General features: G+C 36.7%; 1 protein-coding gene across 1 annotated transcript in view; it reads left to right on the forward strand.

The window, feature by feature from the left end:
* Window positions 1-639: 639 nt before the first annotated feature.
* The window catches only part of LOC141316017 (astrotactin-2), a gene marked incomplete at its 5' end in the record, with an annotated part of 29,681 nt that continues 9,649 nt past the window's right edge, over window positions 640-20,671 (forward strand). The window contains one exon of the mRNA XM_073832760.1: window positions 640-790. Within this exon, the coding sequence (XP_073688861.1) occupies window positions 640-790 (151 nt within the window). The remainder of the gene's footprint in view (window positions 791-20,671) is intronic.

Genomic DNA, 20,671 nt, shown 5'->3' on the forward strand with positions numbered 1-20,671 from the left:
TATATATTATAATATCAAAATTCAATATGAGAAGTTGCTGTGAAAGGATCTGTGTTAGTCAAAGCGCTATAGAAATAATCCTGAGTTAGGAAACAAGATTTTTTTTTTTTTTTTTGCAAAGGCATTTCTTTAAGTAGTTAATTTTCTATATGAATATATTGTAAAATGTAATTTATTGCTGTGATCAAAGCTGAATTTTCAGCATCATTACTCCAGCCTCCAGTGCCACATGATTCTTCAGAAATATATATTCTTTTTTTAAGAAATGAATGAAGATTTTTTATTCAGCAGGGAGACATTAAATTGATCAAAAGTGACAGTAAATTCTTTTATAATGTTACACAAGAATTTTATGTCAAATGGATGCTGTTCTTTTGAATTTCTTTTTAACAAACACTGCACAAAATGATTAATTAGCACAACTGATTTTTAACATTGAGAATAATCATAAATGTTTCTTGTGCAGCAATAATATTTATTTTTTGGGGGGTCATGTTGATCAGCCTTGGTGAGCAGAAAAAAAAATTAAAAATTGTAAATATTCTTATGTTATATATTTATTTATTTTTTAACATTACCTCTTACCTATTTTGTGTTATTGATATTTATTTGTGTTTATCTGCTGTGTTTGCCTTTTAGAGAGGAGGCCATCATGTCCACATATTTTGAGACGGTGGACGATCTGCTCGCTTCGTTTGGTCCAGTGAGGGATTGCTCTAAAGACAACGGTGGATGCAGGAAAAACTTCAAATGTGTCTCAGACAGAAGGATGGACTCCACCGGCTGCATGGTGAGCTCCCACACATCATCTAACATCGCTTTCATAACCACAGACTGTGATCAAACTGTCTGAACCTAAGCACATGTGAAGGTTGTTGAGTCTCCCTGGCACCCTGGCACACAAGCTCTCATTCCTGGAGAACAGCATTCTGGCAAATACATCTCATTTCAGGCAGATAAGTTTGTCTCGTGTTACATGTGCAGATTAAAAGGAAGGAAATGAGTACAAGGAAATGCGGTTAATGGCTTTTTTTGGGATGAGATCTGCTCATAAAGCAAGGAAATTGATGGGCTCACAGCGCTCTGAGCTGATGGATGAATCAATCATACACAGCACGATGGGCCTTGATCACTCACACATTTATTAGGAACAAAAGTCTGACAGTGATCTTGCAGTCCGATCAGCTGCAGTGCTTTAAAAGAATGGTTCAATTCAAAATGAAAATGCTCCTATCTTTCATTAACGCTCAGCTCGTTACAAAGACATTTCTTCTGGAGAACAGAAAAGGGCAAATTTTGAAGAATGCCCTAATCGCTCTTTTGTAATGAAACAAGACTGTTAAGTACCAGATTTGGCTTAAAAATGATTGGTGCTCACGTTTCATGACAACATGCTTATAAAAAAGAAGCGAGGTGCTTCATCCCGGTTTGCCCTGACCTGACATTACCTAAAGGGCTTCGAGGTAGGAATCTGTCCTGATGACAGTATGTCCTTGTGCACATAGACTTCCATCATTTACCATTGGAGAGTCAGATGAAGAGATAATGCCAAGGATATGACGAGTCCAAGGTAATCTCATAAGGCCTGTTTGAGCCTCTCAGGGTGATGGTAGGTGACAGCTGCTGTACGCTGGTCCTGGAGCAGGAGGAAACCAGACTGTGATGAATGAGGCACTCCATGATGGATCTGTAAAAGTGAAGCAGGATGATGGAGCGTTTTTAGCTGCCTCACAAAGAACTTTCTCTGTCTGGCTTTCCTGATCATGGCAGTGATGCCGTTCTCTCGTTTGAGGTTATGATGTTCTTGAAAGACTTATTCCCTTTGGGAGGGATGAGGTTGGCTCTTCCGCAGTCTGTCTTCTACAAAAACACCAGTCAGTCATGCAGACTTCATCACAGTCATCACTATAGATGAGGGGGGTGTTCCATAAACCAAGTTTACCAAATAAATCAGGCTTATTTCAGTTAGTCTGACTTATTTTGAGCCAAATCAAGTGACAATAAGTCAGACTAACTGAAATAAGCCTGACTTATTTGGTAAACTTGGTTTATGGAACACCCCCCAGGAGACTCTCTTCCTGCTCCTGAAGAGCTACTATCCTGCAAAGTTTAGCTTCAATCCTAATTAAACACACCTGAACCATCTAATCAAGTTCAACGAGATTACTTGTTATGATGAAGCTGATTACAATGGTGTCGTAGTCAATAACCATAACCTTGATGGTTGGCGTACAATCATTTGTCTACTGTTAATTATGTTTGCATGCACTAAATAATTTGTAAGTAATTGAATTGAAAATCCATCATGTAAACAGCTCAGTGTGAGTCAGATTGCAAAGTTAGGATTTTAAACCTTCAGAATGTGAAATCAAATTGGATTCAAAATTCGTGCATGTCAACAGACTTAGCAAAGTACAGAGAGAGCGACAGAAGACAGTACTCCAGGGCACCAGTGTTTGTGACCTTGGTTTGGTTCTGACTGTATAGTTTAGTAAATAGTATAGTAGGGAAGAGCGGGGCACAACCTAACGCTTTTTGAATTTTGCGGTTTATGTAAATCCACTTGGGGTTCAATTTTAATTCACATTATTTTCACACTTGTCTAGTACAAATGTATCGCTTTGTTTCATATTTACAGTGTATACGTTTTTTGTTATTTACCTCAAAAGAAAGGAAGCGAAACGTGACAACATGCCCCGTAGGTGGGGTACATTGTAACACGACCATAAGACAGCTTAAAATGTTATCTGATCGAATGAAAAAAATATACACAACAAACTAAAATATGTTGTCAGTAAAATACATGTGTTAACTTTTTCAAATGAAGTAATGATGTTTTTTTTTTTTTTTTTTTTTTTTTTTAATAAAAATAATCAAATTTTGGAGTTTGACAATGAACACATCGCAGCAATGCTTGGAACAGCCCTGATCGCAACACACAGCTGTACAGTAGTTCAAAACAATGTAGACAAATAAATGAAACACATTTAGACATTCAGAAAAACACTCCCCTCCCTCCACACACAGCTCTCATAGAACACCACACACATAAACCAGCAAAAATGCTTCACATTTCTTGAAATAATAGCTTCTGAACATTAAACATTGATTGTCAGCCTTTATTCACCTGCTTCTTGTGGTTTCTTATCAAAATCCTTAGAAGCAAATAGTGTAAATTGCATCGCTAATGTCATAGAGTAGCATAGTTTAATAACAGCGGGGCATATTGTCACACAGTGTTACAATGTTCCCCATCTGCGCGACTGGAATATAATACAGGTTAGTGTCTTCTGCTGGTTTGCGAAGCATTAATAAACTATCTAAACTGATAAATAACAAATTGGAGATTAAAAAATAGCAGATTTGTCTAATTTTAAATGAATACTAAAAACTGAAATGAAAAGTTTAGTTTACTTCAGCCAGAAATGTACTTTTACTATGGTAAAATAAATATTCAGCGATATCTTCTAAAGGCTTTTGAATAAATGTGCGATCAGTTTACTAATTGTACATATAGTCGACTACTAGTCAAAAAGTCTTTATTTGAGGGCCCTAATATTGTCTGTCTTAAATGTGTCTTCTTTGACCAACTCTGTTGACATTGTGTTGGATTTAATCAAGACCATAAACCCATTTTTTAATAAATGGGCTCTTGCCGAATGGAGCACAATTTTTTTTTTATATATAGATATAAAATAAATACATATCAAATTTGATCCCCCTTTTTTGCTAATCTGTTTTTGCACACTCTTAAAAAAATGCCATAGAAGAACCATTTTTGGTTCCACAAAGAACCATTCAGTCAATCTCTTTCTTACCTTTTCATAATCTGAAGAACCTTCTTTTGCCACGAAGAACCTTTTGTGAAACAGGAAGGTTCTTCAGACATTAAAGGTTCTTTATGGAACCATTTAGACAAAAAGGTTCTTCTGTGGCATTGTGAAGCAGCTTTATTTTCAAGAGTATATCTTACATAGAGTACAGAGGTAATGTATGGGAGGGCTGCAGACTGTGCAGATGTTGTCACGGGTGAGAGATGAGGTCTGGATCCAAGATTGCAGGGAAGGTGAATTTAATAAATAAAAATAAACAAACAAATCAAAAGGCCAACACGGCACACACAACAGGGTCTCGACAGGAGCAGGATACACATGAAAACTAAAGACAAGAAACAATGCAGACTCACAAGAGTGGTGGGAGAATGGAGATTATAAAGACTGTGGTAATAGTGAACAGCTGTGGGAGAAACAGGTGACATAATCAAGACAGGTGTATACAATCAGGGAAGTGCAGTGCAAGGGAAGGGGAAACAGCGACCTCAGGTGGCTGAGGGAAAAGCTGCAGCCCAGACTCATGACAGATGTTGCTGCTTTTGCATTCAGATTCTTATTTGATTGGGTTTGTCTCAGGTTGGAAAATTGATTTATGCATGCTAAGTACAGATAAGAAGTGATACAGGTTGAATACAGACCTTATGACCTGAGAGGAGCTCAAGCTGGTATTTTCAGTGATTTTTGATGTCTTAACAAGATAACATGACATTTCTGTGTTTGAAAATAAAGTTCAGTTCCATTTTTTCCAATTAATGACTGAGCCATTTTACTGCTATAATATTTATTGTTAATCTCTTTCCCTTTTTGCTTGCATGCTAGTGATTTGCCCTTTGCATGTCAGTTTGTTTATGCTGAATGTTTTTATAATTACGTTCTCTCTCTTTTTGTTTTTTAATTATTTTTTGTTTAGAGCACAGTCTATGGCTTACTTTCAAAGTAGAACATCCAGATGATGAAAGGAATGTTTATCATCCTCAAAGTATTTCTTTTTATTTGTCATGTCTTTCTTTGATCAGTGTTTGAAAGGGGTGGGGGTGGGGGGGGGCACTACCTGCATATTAACGTCACATATCTTTCTCAGATCAAGCATTCATATGATTGTAATTTTGCAGCAAATAGCTGAGAAGAGTGAAAAGACTTCTCTTTTTTTACCATCACCTGTGATGGATTTTGAATCTGGGTGGCCATTATAGATTTGTGGTATGGCGAGAGCATTTGTAAAGGCACTGACATCATTTGTAATCTTGCCATGCATTGAATGGGGTCTGTCTTATAAAAACACAGCGTGTCCTAAAACAATCAGCGCGACACTTTTAGGGCATTTGCAGCAATTGCTGCCTAATCCTTTTAAGCGTTCACTTCACCTCTATTACTGAGAGTGTGGAGAAATGGCAGAGGAAGGAAAAGCTCTTTAAAGTCCCTCATGTCACCGATGCTGAAGAGGGTAAAACACAGGGAGCCTCTATCCAGAGTGGTATCGTGACCTCGGCCCAAGTCAAGAGATCCAGAAATGAATCCACTTCAGCCAGCAGTTACAAGGAAATTGTATAGCTTTACCCGAGTGTCAAGCTTGAGATCGGAGTGATGTACTTAAAGACGCGTGTTGAATGTGAAATGCAGTTTTATTTCCAGATGTAACAATCACCTGTGAGTTTTTGCAGACGATTTTGCAATTATCAGTTTAGAATCAAGTTAAAACCATCAGTTAGAAAAGATGCACACTGGCTTAAAGTAAGTCTTTATTTTGTTTTGGGGGTGCACTAGAACATGCTCTCATGCTTGGTGGTTCAAAACGCATTATTTTTCACATGATTTGCATTATTACAATAGCTTTCTCCCCAGGCTGGCACAAATGGCTTGATTAGTTCCGGGTTTAATGAATGTACGCCTTCCCTAAAACGAAATGTGTTGTGATTGGTTAACAGTCCCACTGCGTTGCAATTGGCGAACAGCTTAGACGGTGCTTCAGTCCTCCCGCACCACTTCCCAAAGCAGCAAGTTCCGTGTACAACTGCACAAGCTAGATTAAAGTGATTGTTCAGTTTTAAATCTAAGATGTTCATGAGTTTGTTTTTTAATCGGCATAGATTTACATCACTTGCTCATCAATGGATCCTCTGCAGTAAATCGGTGCAATGAGAATGCAAACAGTCCAAACTGCTGATAAAAACAGTACAATAATCCACAAGTAATCCACACCACTCCAGTCCATCAATTGTCTTGTGAAGCCAAAAGCTGCATGTTTGTAAAAAGCAAATCCATCATTAAGACGTTTTTAACAAAAATATGAGCCATAACGAATCCATAATTGCTTCTTCCAGTGAAAAAAGTCATCTCGGGAAAGAAATATGCACAGATCAAGCACTGTTTACAAGCAAAAACAATTATGGGGCTGGATTTTGCTGTGAGAGGACAACAGGGGCTGGACTTTTTCACTGTAGAAAGCGTTATTATGGATTATGGATTCAGACAGGACTCTTTAAAATTAAAAATGTCACACAGCTTTTGCGACATTTTTAATGTTAATTGATGGACCATTCACTGCAGAGGGTCTATTGGTGAGCAAGTGATGTAATGCTCCATTTCTCCAAATCTCTTCCCATGAAGAAACAAACTCATCTACTGTACATCTTGGATTGCTTGAGGGTGAGTAACAAAAGAGCAAAACTGAAAGTGCAAAGAATAGTGGCCGTACACTGAACAAGTGAGTAATCACACTGGACCAAATGCCAGCCTGAAGTCGCTATAATGACATGTCAAAACATTATATATTAATATAGAAATGCAATACGCATAAAAGCTGTTCAGTTCTTTCCTCTGGAGCAGAGCGGGTGGTGAATGATGATGATTCATGCTCCTCACCTCATGTTTGATAATCCACCTCAGCGTTTCTCCTGGAGTGGGCGGTCAGACACAAATGAGAGCTGACTCTATAACAACGGCCAGCATTCACATGCAGGTTGTGTGAGGAGAGCTTTATTACACTTTCTGTGTAGCTACTGGCATTTTTCGACAAGTGCAAACTACTCCGACAACATAATTTGAATGGGGAAATACATTATTTATTTTAGAAGGAAAGTTTTCAGCAAGGACCTCCCGGAATGAAATATACATGAACAACTAATAAGATTGTCCGAGTTTATTCCATGCTGAGTTGTGAAGGCCAAGCGGTTGCCAGTGGGTGATCTTATTAAAATTTTGTACCAGAAAAGTGTCCACTTTCCAATTGCCAATTTCTCCTCCTGATTCATTTATTGCTTCTTTTTGCCCCTTCCTCGTTCACAGAACAAATGAAAAACAGGCTTCTCAACATCTTTCTGGGACTTTAAAGCACTTCAAAGTGCAAACGAGTGCTTCATTTGTCCTGTGGGTGAGGAACATGTTCTGTTTCCTCCATCATGTTCAGTTTCGCACCTCACTAATCCAAAAGCTTTTTATCTTTCTTATCTTTCGAAACATGCTTTAAAATTAAAGGTGTTTTAATACTGGATTTGTTTCTTACAAACACAGGTCTAAGACAGGTCAAAAGAGCATTGCAATAGTCCAGCCTGGACAGAAAAAGAGCTTGAACAATGAGTTGTGAAGCATATTCTGAAAGAAAGGGCCTGATTTTCCTGATGTTGAATTAAGTGTTGAATATCATCAGCACAGCAGTGATATGAAAAGCCATGATTCTGAATGACAGAACCTAGTGATGCCATGTAAACAGAGAAGAGAAGTGGTCCAAGACCTGAGCCCTGAAGTACTCATATGCATATAAACCACAGTGTTAAAATATGTACTATTGTCTATGGTGTGCAAGATAAATGTAACTGTGACAAGGAAAGAAACGTGATAGAGATAGAAGAACAGCATTTTTTGAAATAGAAATATTTAGTGACAATATAAATGTCTTTGCTGTCACTTTTGATCAGTTTTTGGTCAGTCAGTTCAAAAGTCATCCAAGTTCATCCATATACATTATCACTCAAATATTTGATGTTCTTTTTTCATGTTTTTAAAATAAGCCTCTTCTCCTCACCAAGGCTGCATTGTGAAATATTACAAGTTATCTGTTAAAATGTAATTTATTCCTGTGATGCAAAGCTGAATTTTCAGCATCATTACTCCGGTATTCAGTGTCACAAGATCCTTTAGATTCATTCTTATATTACTGCTCAAAAAAACATCTTATTATAAATCCTAATTGTGTGTGTGTGTGTGTGTGTGTGTGTGTGTGTGTGTGTGTGTGTGTGTGTGTGTGTGTGTGTGTGTGTGTGTGTGTGTGTGTGTGTGTGTGTGTGTGTGTGTGTGTTGTGGTTACTGTACTCTAATAAAACTATAATAAAAGTCTGTAAATGTACTCAGTGTCACTGTTGATTTTTTTTTTTTTTTTTTTTTTTTTTTGGCGTTTTACCCATATTTTTTAATTATGCTTTCAGTTTTGTTGTTTGTTTTAGGGTAGAAGGAAATGTCCGTAAACTTCTGCCATTCTCCGTTTTTCTAGAGTTTTTCTTTCTTATAGAAAATATGTTAAATCAATGCTAAATTTTCATTCAGCCTAAGGCGTTTTTTTTTTTTCTTCTTCTTCTTTTTATTAGACCCTTCAGGGCTTTTTTTGCCTTATGTTTTCAGTGTTAAAAAGTCCATGCTGGTTTGATTTTCATAAAATCCATCTGTAAAGCTTTTAGAAGGCACATTTATTCACACGCAGGGACCGTTCTTTTCCGTATGTCGGTTGTGTTTAGTTTCTGAAGGCATGTATTCTTTCATGTATCTTTATCTCTCCTGCAAATGAAACAGCTTGCGTGTCCGTCATTTGAATTTCCTCCCTGGAGTTCATGCCAGGTGTGTCCAAACCATTATGCTGTGGTGATGGCTCCCTCCTGTGCCATTAGCATAGAGAGAGAAGATGCTTCCAAACCTTTGAAGGACGGAAAAAACGAGAACGCTGGAGAAAGATGAGGTGACGTGATGGACGACACAGAGAGACGGCTGAATTATGAACACAGCAGAAGGTGTGGACACGGAGGAAAAGGGAGAGTAAGAGTGAAACAAGAAGAAGAATGAGAAGAAAGGATATATGCTGAATGAGAGCAGAAAATAATGAGATGAGGGAGAGCAGCACACATGTGAAATCATTATTCTGAAGGAGTTTTTTACAGAGCTGTTCAGCTGGCTGTGATTTTTTTTACTGAATTTTGTAGATCTCAAAAAAGCTGTGCAGCAGGGTTTGCTCTCCAAGTGCCAAGTCAGAGTTAAAATTGCCTTTGGCAAGTCATTGGAATGACTCGCCAGTTGGCTGGAAACTTTATAAGGAAATGCATCATAATGCATGCTTTAAACCATGTAACTGATGCAAATCAAGATATACAAACTACTTACACAAGAGAATATATATTTTATGACTTTGATCTGAATTTATTAGCATATATTACTATGCTTTTTTGTAATTAATACTTTTTTTCAGCAGTGATGCACTCAACTGATCAAAAGTGACAGCACAGACATTTATAGTGTCACTAAATATTTCTATTTCAAAAAAATGCTGTTCTTCTATCTCTATCACGTTTCTTTCCTTGTCACAGTTACATTTATCTTGCACACCATAGACAATAGTACATATTTTAACACTGTGGTTTATATGCATATGAGTACTTCAGGGCTCAGTTCTTGGACCACTTCTCTTCTCTGTTTACATGGCATCACTAGGTTCTGTCATTCAGAATCATGGCTTTTCATATCACTGCTGTGCTGATGATATTCAACACTTAATTCAACATCAGGAAAATCAGGCCCTTTCTTTCAGAATATGCTTCACAACTCATTGTTCAAGCCCTTTTTCTGTCCAGGCTGGACTATTGCAATGCTCTTTTGACCTGTCTTAGACCTGTGTTTGTAAGAAACAAATCCAGTATTAAGACACCTTTAATTTTAAAGCATGTTTCTTTCTAAAATACCATATCCTCCTGAGACCCAGAAAAAAAAAAAAAAGTGAATTCAGTATTTTTTTCATGGCATTACATTGTTTAGATCATTCGGGGGAAAAAAATAAAAAAATAAAAATGATATTTTATTCTGTGTTGTCTGTAGAGGGAATACAATTTTAAATTAAAATGGCATGAATAGACATCAAAAAGGCACAAAAAAAAAAAAAACGGATTTTTATACCAAACTTTGTTTAAGGATGATTCTCAACTGTTATAAAACATATAACAAAATGTATTTGATATACCATTTAGTTTCATGCAGTATTTGTAAATTTTTCCATAAACTGGTTTTCCCGTTAAACACAGTGTATCTTATTTGCATATTAATGTGTTGCTGTTGGGACAGGATGTTGAAAAATATGGTCATAATATGAGTAAATATTGATAGATTATTTATTTTCCTATTCAATGTTGCTTTGAAAATTATTCAGATTTAAATGACAATTACAAAATAATATTTTCCATAAGTATGTAAAATATTTTACTAAATATATTTTAGCCGTCTTTAAAGACCAAGGAGAGGATGTGATCGTGGTCAAACATTTGGCATCTCTAAAAAGCCCTGAATGTGCTCTGCACAGGACATCCAGGCTTAAAACATGTGACATGTGAGTTCTCACAGAAATTCACTAAAATATAATGTCCACTACAGAGGCAAAAACTCCACAATCTACAATGCTTTCTCCAGTGAAAAGGTTACCTGTTTTTGTGTAGAACTGTTTTAAATTGTAAGGGGTGTCTGATCTGTCCATATTCCTCTATTGATTCAGATTCAAAGATTCAGATTCAGATTTCTTTCCACTGAAGGAAGCATTATTATGTTTTTTGTCAGAAGCAGCACTTTGAAGTTGAAAACGTCTTAATGATGGTTTTGTTTCTTACAAATCGTACACAGCTTTTGGCATCACAAGACATTAATTGATGGACTGGAGTCATGTGGATTACTTGTGGATTATTGTGTTTTTATAAGATGTTTGGACAATACAAATAATTAAAAAGTATGACTAGACTTGGCCTGAATTCAGCCAGATGAATTCCCTATGTGTCTTTTTCCCTTCATTTTTGTTGCTCAGACTCAATTGTGTCAAACTGCACTGGCCTGAACACTGGTCTAAGGCTGTTAAAAATGCCAGCACCCAAGCAAAAGTGCCAAATACCCGCATTTGGTACCAATTTATTTTGCTTTCTGGGCATTTAAATGACTTGAAACACAAAATAAAATGGTTTACTTCACTAAGTGCTCTTAAAGTGAACTTCATCAAAGAGAGACGCTTGTACTTCACTCTTGATTTGCAGCAATCCTGTGCTAGATCATAAAATCCTCTTTTTTTTGTTCTGTTTTCCTGTTTTGGCACCATCTGATAAGGTCAAGTTGAGATCTGAATGCCAGGAACAAAGAAACTGGCGTGTCAGCTGCGCATTAAACCAATGAAAGGAGGTCTAAACTCACAGCAGCGTTCACAATCGGCAGAGCCGTGCACAATATGAGATATCCCACAAAAGGCTGCCATTTCAATTTCCGCTCCTTTAATAGTTTAATGAATGCAAGAGCCACAGAATTATGCACAGCAGATATCATCTCCTATCTGAGACCAGGAGCCATGGGGACAAAATAACAAAACAGCTTTTACAATCATGTTCCTTCCTACAACCTTTTGCTGTCTCGTTGTGAGGTTTTTGCATGAATTGCCTTTAATGTTTTCAGAAACGTGTCGATTGAGCTTTTACTCGTTTCGTTGCTGTTGAAGATGATTAAATGAAATTTCTTTTCCGTCTTTCCCTTTATATAAAGTCAGTGTTTTGTAGTTTGTGAAGCTGCTTTAAGGAGCATCAGTGCATGCACTAAATATATGTATTTTGCAGCATTTGATGTCTGCTCAACTCTTTAAAAGCTCCAGCCGCCATTGACCCACAGGTCAAACATCACTCTAAAACAGCTTTATTAAGTCACGCGTGTAATTCCGACGCTTAATAATGAGAGACACGCATTCATTAAGATGAAGGCAGTCGCTTAATTGCACAGTGTCTGATTAAAAACCTGGAGGTGATTAGATTGACTAATGAGAGTAAACACAGAGGCGGCAGATTGGGCCACGGAGGTTTCTGTACTCCCTCATTTCTCTCATCGCTGCCGTCTGTTGTGATGGAGTTCACGGCCGCTCGTCTTTTATAGGCGACCGTTGAGTATTTTACGTTTGTGCTTTAGGAATGTGCTGTAATTCCTTAGACATTTTTATGTGTTCTCTTAATCTCTGTATTGATGGCACTCTGTGAATGACTCAGCGATTAGACTAATATACTGTTTGTCTCGGTGAGTTCATGTGCTGTCTGCATTCTTTACACCTCTTTGAGTTCTGTTTCTAACTGACTTTCTCTGTATCCATTTCTCTGGAAATCCATATACATCTTTGTGTGCAAGTGTGAGTTTTTATTTAATTGCTTCTGTGTTTTTTTTTTTTTTTGTTTTTTTTTTTTCAAAAGTTTTCATGACTATAGCCTGCACTGATTTAAGATAAATGTATTTTCTCAAACTAATTAGAGTCATATACATTAATTACAAAATTTCAAATTAGAAAAAAAGATTGCAAGGTATAAGAGTGAATTCTTATCTAAGCTTATTTTCTGCGCAATGCAACTTAACAACATACAATCTAAAAGTTCAGATGAAACAGCTGTTGTATTTTACGATTATATGTTATATATTACTACTATACAACAGTTCTTTCCGGTCTTCGAATTTGATTGGTTGAGAGGAGTGTGATATTCTAGTGATATTGGAACTCCAACAGTTTCAAAGTTTGTAATAATCTGCTAGCATTTCTCACAAATCCACCATAATTTTACGGAATGTGGTTTTAAGCATTTTTAGGTGAGGATGTACTTGAGGCCGTCTACACTGGACGTGACAAAGCGACCACTGCAAATCATTTGTATCAAATTCATCAGTATTAGGGGTGTGTGATATTAACAAAAAATAATATCTCAAAACATTTATCGATAACGGTATTGATAAAGATAATTAAACAATATTAAGCGGAATGTGTTATTCTTCATATTCTGTGTGGCCAGTTCACTGCAGTGATAGAAATTAATCTTTTCCAATAAGTTTAAATAAAATTTTACCTTTATAAAGCCATTTTGTTTTAATATGCATCAACTTTTGAGTGAAATTCTTAAATTTAATCAATTATATTAATAATACTTTTAGGCTGTTACCAAACAAATGAAATCAGTATCAACAAAATTCATCTTTGCAGAAGTTGCATCTAAGGTGCCATTTAGATGTACAGTATTTGCACACTGTTTAATGAAGCCCAGAGAGACATGGAGTGTTGCTCTGAGACACAAAACAGTGCTGTGACTGTGTTTGGAATGTTTGTTTTTTTTTGTTTTTTTTGGCGAAATAGAGCAAAAACAGACAATATGGTGTCTAAAACTACGCAGATTTGGCTTGCACGAACTTCCCCAATAAATTAATGAGTGAACATACACAAAATGTAACCAGCCGAATTGGCTAGTGATTGACAGCGTTGCCCGCCACAGCTGATTTTTACCCGCAGTTGGCGGGTGTTCATTTCAACCCTGTTTATTTTAAAATTTGCTTCACTGTTTTTGGAGATGTGAGCTCCAGGGTATCAGCAGCCATTCAAGCACTCATTAACCTGCCAAAAGCAGTCTTATCTCGGCCTGATCATCAGGAATTTGCTGCTGGCCCTGATGTTTTTATAGTGGTTAAACATGAGATATAATTCATTTTGGGTAAATCTATAGCGGGCAGTTTTTGGTCTCTTTAATTAATTATTTGTCGGAATGGCTGTGATTTGGCCGTAGACATTAGGCTGCAGGCATAGTGCCTTAGGAAGTTCCTTCGTAGGTAATCACAGCGTGACGGTATACAGCACACCATGGAATCCCCGACAGCCCCGCTGCAACTGGAGCGGTTAGCCAAGCTCAGGCCCGGTTGTACGGGGGTACTAGACGGTGCTAAATTCCCTGAAACAAAAGCAAAAGCAATTGATAAAAAGCAAAAAGATCTGGCAAACTATCCCAGCAAGTTTTTTGCAGCGTTGAGCAATGTAGCCAATCACAGACATATCTGTTGTTAAACCTACATAAATGTGCGCTATTAGGCACATATCCAATTGTGCAGAGAGTGGAAGTTTAAGCTGCTTTGCAGGACATGGAGGTGCCAGTGTGATCACTTGCATTTTTTTCAGTGGAAGCAATTTAAAATGATCTGTGTTATTTGTGTGCACTCTACAAAACGTTACAAACAGTGCTTTTAATGCAACACTAAGTAACTTTTCCCTCTACGCTCCCTCTACAGGTTGGAAGCGGAATTGTCAACTCTAAAGAGTTGTTTTTACCTTAAAATAATGTTTCTCATACTCATAACAGGGCGAAACGGCACTTTCGTATTCGCTTTGCGACCCTCTATCGGCCATAACAGCACTATGTAAGTTTGGGTCGTCGGGTTTTGTAGTTCAAATGAGACTACAAATGCGACTTGCTTCACGGCAGGCTTCACAAAAGGTTTTCATACCTTTATAAAGTCATACAACATACTCTACCTTGTCACCGGACATCGTTATTTCCAAAGCCGGTCCTGGATAGCCTACAAACAAATAACGTGCATGTGACGCGACGGTAGGCTAAATTATTTACGACAGCGGTAATGGACAGTTCCGCTTCCAACCTGTAGAGGGAGCATTGAGGGAAAAGTTACTTAGTGTTGCTTTAAAAAAAAAAAAAGAAAGAAAACAAATATGCGCTTTCCGCCATCTTGTTCTTGAACAGGAGCTCTTTACAAAAATGAACCGAAACTCATTGAATACATGCCTCACAGACTCATGATAAATATATCTATAGAAAGCTTTAAATTATTACAAAATTACAAAATTAAATGAACAAAATTATTACTTAATGTCACCCATGGCTGCAGGCATGGGCGACATTAGGGGGGGGCAAGGGGGGGCAGTTGCCCCCCCTGTGGTTAGTCATGGAATCCTCGACAGCCCCGCTGCAACTGCTTTAGCCAAGCTAGGCTCGGTTGTACTTGGGAACTAGACGGTGCTATGTAACCCTCAAACGAAAGCAAAGCAATTGAAGATCTGGCAAACTATCCAACGTGTTTTTGCAGCGTTGAGCAATGTAGCCAATCACAGACATATCTGTTGTTTCCGAACAATTAGAAACACTTGTCAGAATTCACTCACTGCTGAAAGCGCCTCGGTTTTTATTAAGTGCCGTTTTGTGCGCTCGTGAATCATCTTATGAGTGTAGACGCGATGTAAATAAAATATTAATTGTGTAGTTTAGAGAGCTTTATTAATTATAACGGGATTTTGTGAGATCTCTATGAATTTTTAGTGATAATAAGGGGAGCGTGCTTTGCACTTTCCAGGCTATAATCCATTTAGAATTTGTATGAAACTTTCGTTTTTCGGCACATGTAAGCTGATGTGTTTTGGGAGTGACATTTGCATATTTACGCTGGGTTTATTCTCGAAATAACGGTGAAGCAATAGACGGGATAAAAATATATTTTCCCCTTCTCCCAAAACAACTTACTGTTTCAGCTATAAAATAGTTCAGTTTTGTATGTAATGGTAAAATGTTTATATTTAGTTTAGTTTTTTATTTAGCTAATTTAGAAAAACGCTTGGAGCATTTTTTATTCGTTAAAAATATATATATTTACCGAACAGCACCCAGCGGAAGACTGATCATAGTCTGTTTGATCAGTTTGCCTTCTCAAATCATCACGACTTGCCTAAAATGAAATCTATAGATATAAAACAGTTCAAGTATAAAACAATGGTAGTTTAAACGTTACAGATACATGTGAGCTATATGCGCATAGTTTGTGCAGAAAGTGGAAGCTAAAGCTTGCAGGACATCGAGGCACCAGCGCAATCACTTGCATTTTTTTCATTGGAAGCAATTTAAAATTATCCGTCATTTTTGCTCACAAAGTACGAGTAATACATCGAAAAAAACGTTACAGCATTTTTATAAAATAAAGAAAACAAAAATTATGTGCTTTCTGCCGTCTGGTTCTTGAACAGGAGTGCTTAACAAAATGAAGCGAAATGCATGCCTCACAGACATAATAAATACATTTATAGAAAGCTTTAAATTATTACTTAACGAAATAAAACAAATCAAAAGCACAAACTCTTTCATGTAATCCGTAAAGATGAATTTCTCTCTGAAGGCGCGTCCAAAAAGGAGATTGCGACACTGACTCAGAATACACAAATTAATTAATAAATAATTCATTTATGTCCTTACTCTTTCCTCGACACATTCATTGTTATTTATTTTTGCCGGTGCTTGGGGTGAGTTTTAGCCTATTGTGTGCGCTTGAACGCGGATTCAGCTGCGCTAAAGCACACTAAACGGTGTCTGAGTCGGTCTCAAAAGTGAAAGCGAAAGTGAAGTTTCGTGTTGTTTCCACCAGCGCGGCATTTTTTTTCTTCACCATAATTGATGGTTGTCTAAATTATGAAAATAAGGAGAAGCCTAAAACAGGCCCGATGCCGGCCCGGGTCTGAACTATGACGTGAAAATTGGCCCGAAGCCGTAGCCCTGGGGTGTAAAAAAAAGTCAGGGCCCATCGGCCCGGGCTGAAGTGCAGCGCTTTAATTGACTGCTTTGATGTGCTGCAATACCGTAGGGCACTGTTTTAATGCTTACATCTGATATTTTTTTCTTGCCCCCCCTGACTCAAGAGTCAAATGTCGCCCATGGCTGCAGGTGTGTGTGTTATGTTTATGTATGTAGATTTATGTTCACTAATTTCTACAAATCGTTGCCTGTTTCTTAAATAACTACTTACCCAGTCCAATCCAACCCCTATAATGTCATACCTCTCTAGTTTGTGTAATAAAATATTGTGATTTATTTGACCAATATCTGGTGTTTTGATGAGAAAAGACATGTATAACCCGAATGACAACAGGTTTTGAGCTGAAATGTCAAGAGTTTGCTGCTTCAAACTCAGATTTTGAAAAATGCAGCACTATGTGCTTGTGGGGGAATGTTAGAGACTGAAAGACTGAAGCATCCATAAACAACACTGTGATGAATATTATATTACAGACTCAGGACCGATGCTGTCCTATGACTGAAATTCTTGCTCAGGTCAAAATGAAGAGTATCTCAGTCTGTATTACCAAATGGGTGTTATATGATCCAGTGTGCTCATTCTGCTGACCCATTTCAGTATGCCATTAAAATAACTAAAGCACGATAACACTGCAAAAATCCCCAGCACCCACCCTTAGAAATAAATAAATACATGTTACGCTTATTTTCCTGATGTGCTTTGAAGCACTGCTCTTTTATTTCTCGCCTGATGTTGTTGTTGCTCTCTTTGAATTCATTCAATCTAAGGCCTTTGGTCTTGAGGTTCACGGTCTCTAGTGGCTCTCTGGGACTGATGCTGTGTACTCAATGAAATCATATGACCTTAGAGTGACTTTGCCATATGAAAAAAATGCAAACATTTACAAAATGATGATCATATACAGATCTGGCCATTAAAAATGCGTCTATTTTCACGCGGCAGCCTGCAATTCGGCACGCGTGGGCACGCGTCCTGCCGCAGCGGCTTTTTTAGATTTTTTTACAACGTTGTTGCACTTCATATAATATCCACCAGGTGGCGCAAGGAACAACATTCTGTAGCCAAACACCATGGCCAGCTCTAGGGGGCGTTGGTCACAAATACCAGTACAATAGTTCAATGATTCCTCTTTCCTGAAATTATGGTTCAAACCAATAGCAAAAAGATAGCCTATTCATAAGCAGGTGCAGTTGTATTGTTATTTTGTTTTATTTCTTTGTTTTCCTGACGAACATTTATTAGACTGCATCGGAAACAGAAATGTTAATTTCGGTTATTTTATTTCACCAACCGACAACTGACGTAAACCGCTAAATTCGTTTTCAGGGATTAATTATACACAAGCAAGAAGCAGCATAAACATCAGAACCTCACGTGCAGAGTTTATGCACAGAGAAAAACCCAATAAACCTATATATAATAATAAATAAAATAGGCCCACATAAGAAATATATGTTTTTCTTTTCTGAATGAATAATAATTTAACAAATTAATAAGTAGCAAGCCTATATGCAGAATTTTAGGAAATTTCTGTGATGCGCCCTTAAACCAGCATCTTGTTTCCATTTTTTTTTTTTTTTTACAAATAGCCTACGCGTTTTTTTAAAGTTTTTTTTTATTTTTATTGTGATTGTACACAAATAACAGAAATATGTAAAATATCATAGTTTTAAGCAATGCCGTACTCTTGAACGAGTATTGTAAGCTGTATCCACTTTATTAAGGGGGCAAAAATCAAGTGATCCTGACGGCGCCGCGGGCAGTTAAATTACTCGACAACTTTCACCTTCAGAATAAAATACATTAGGCTATATATTTCAGCGTTTTAAAGCAACATCAAATTAAGATATGCATGTTTAAGAGGTAGTTCGTCTTTTTCTTTTTCTAAGATACACAATTTTAGATACACTGACAATTAATTTGAGTATAGACAGATAGAAATGGGAAGGATAAATATAAACTACAGTATTTTTGCGATTTTGGTGCTTAGAAATTTATTCTAAGCGGCCCGCGGGCGAATAATATAGTTAATATAGCGCGGAGCGGGTGGATGCGGAATAAAACCTCGTGGAAGCGGGACTGGAAAAGCACTTTGTTATATCCTATAGAATAGACTATTTAGATACTTCATCATCAAGCAAAAATTTATTCATAAGCAGGAGCAGTTTTATTATTATTTTCTTTCATTGTTTTCCTGTTGAACTTTTATTAGACTGCATTGAAAATAGAAATGTTAATTTCTGTTTTTTTTTTCCAAACGACAACCGACGCGTTTAGTTATTATTAACGACAAGATTGTGTTAAATTACATTTAAATTGAAACGTGGCTGTTACACATTAATAACAGTTAAATTCGTTTTGAGGGGTTAATTGTACACAAGCAAAAAGCAGCATAAACATCAGAACATCACGCGCAGATCTTATGCACAGAGAAAACCCAAAAAAGCTGTATGTAAAATAAATAAAAATGCCCATATGCGAAATATAAATTTCTTAATGAATAATAATTTAACAAAACGAAATAAAATAAAATTAATAAGTAGCAAGCCTATATGCAGAATTGTAGGCAATTTCTGTGACGCGCCCTTGAACCAGCATCTTGTTTACATTTTTTTTTTTTTTTTACAAATAGCATACACATCTGTTTTTTCATTGTGATTGTACACAAGTAACAGAAATATGTAAAATAGCATAGTTTTGAGCAATCCCTTACTCTTGAACGAGTATTGTAAGCTGTATCCACTTAATTAAAGGGGGAAAAAAGGTGATCCTGACGGCGCCGCAGGCAGTTACATAACTGGATCACTTTCACCTTCAGAATAAAATACATTATATATTTCAGCGTTTTAAAGCAAAATCAAATTAAGATATGCATGTTTAAGAGGTAGTTCCTCTTTTTCTTTTTCTAAGATACACAATTTTAGATACACTGACAATTAATTTGAGTAGAGAGGAATAGAAATGGAGAGGTTAAATATAAACTACTGTTTAGAGTTAAAAATTAATTAATTTATTTATTAGTATTATTACTATTATTATTTTGATTTGTTTTTGCGATTTTGGTGCTTAGAAATTTATTCTAAGCGGGCAGCGGGCGAATAATATAGTTAATATAGCGGGAGCGGGTGGATGCGGAATAAAACCTTGTGGAATCGAGATTGGAAAAGCACTTTATTGTTATATCCTATGTAGACTATACTTCATCATCAAGCATGGGCGTCGGAAGCAAAATAAATGTGGGTGGGTCCTCCCCCAGAAAAATAAATACTTTAGTATATGCCATTTTCTGTAGCCTGGTGCCTTTTATTTAATGTTTTACACAATGCAAATACTCCATATTTACAAATATTACAAAAGACGGCTGTTCTGCAACATTTTCAGTGGCGTAAGTGATAATACGAGTAACATATCGTTTTTGACGCGGGAGAGCCGAGTTCGCATCCGCCTTATGGTGAAATCATTTTCGAAATCGTCTCCCTTTTCACTTATATCACATCGGAAAGGCATTTGTTTATTTGTTAATTAATGAAATAATTGAAAAGTTGAAATAAAGTATCAACTAGGGTTAGGTCACCTACCGTTAGTGTATCTGAGCACTATACTGTACTTTTAGGAGTGTTAATAATTAATTTTATTATTATTATTATTATTATTGTCTTTAGATTTGTTCTTACATTTTGATGCCGTACATTATTATGACGCACTGTCCATGCAGTTTTTTTTTTTTTTTTTCTTAAAAACTAACTGAAGTGAAAGGGAAGAAACCCATGTAGATTTGGCCTAATGTCCATAAATACTATAGCCTAGTATTATATCCTAATATAGAAAATAATTTAGACAAATAAACAGAAGGCTCACTTTTGAAAACAATAAAGCTTAGCCATATGGCTGACAACGAATACAACAATTGTTAAGTATCAAAAGTGCTCCAGTGAGTTATGCAATTTTTTTCCACCTTTTTTTCTTTTTCTTTTTTTTTAAAGTGGAAAAGTAGTTCTTCTATTTCGGAGAAGTTCATTAAGTCTGTCTCTTAACAGCTTCCAGTCACGAACTGCGGGTTGAATCTCCGACCAACGATCAGTAAAAGTTTTTTTTTATTTTTTTTATTTTTTTTATTCATCTTTAAACAGCTCCGATTTACATCATTTTAGCCTGGAACTAGGCTTAAGTCTGTTCTGGGAAACCAAAGGGAAGTGTATTTTTTTATCAGTTTTCTGAAAAGTAGCCGTTAATGAGGC

This window comes from Garra rufa, unplaced genomic scaffold, assembly GCF_049309525.1.
Source record: "Garra rufa unplaced genomic scaffold, GarRuf1.0 hap1_unplaced_065, whole genome shotgun sequence".
NCBI lineage: Eukaryota > Metazoa > Chordata > Actinopteri > Cypriniformes > Cyprinidae > Garra > Garra rufa.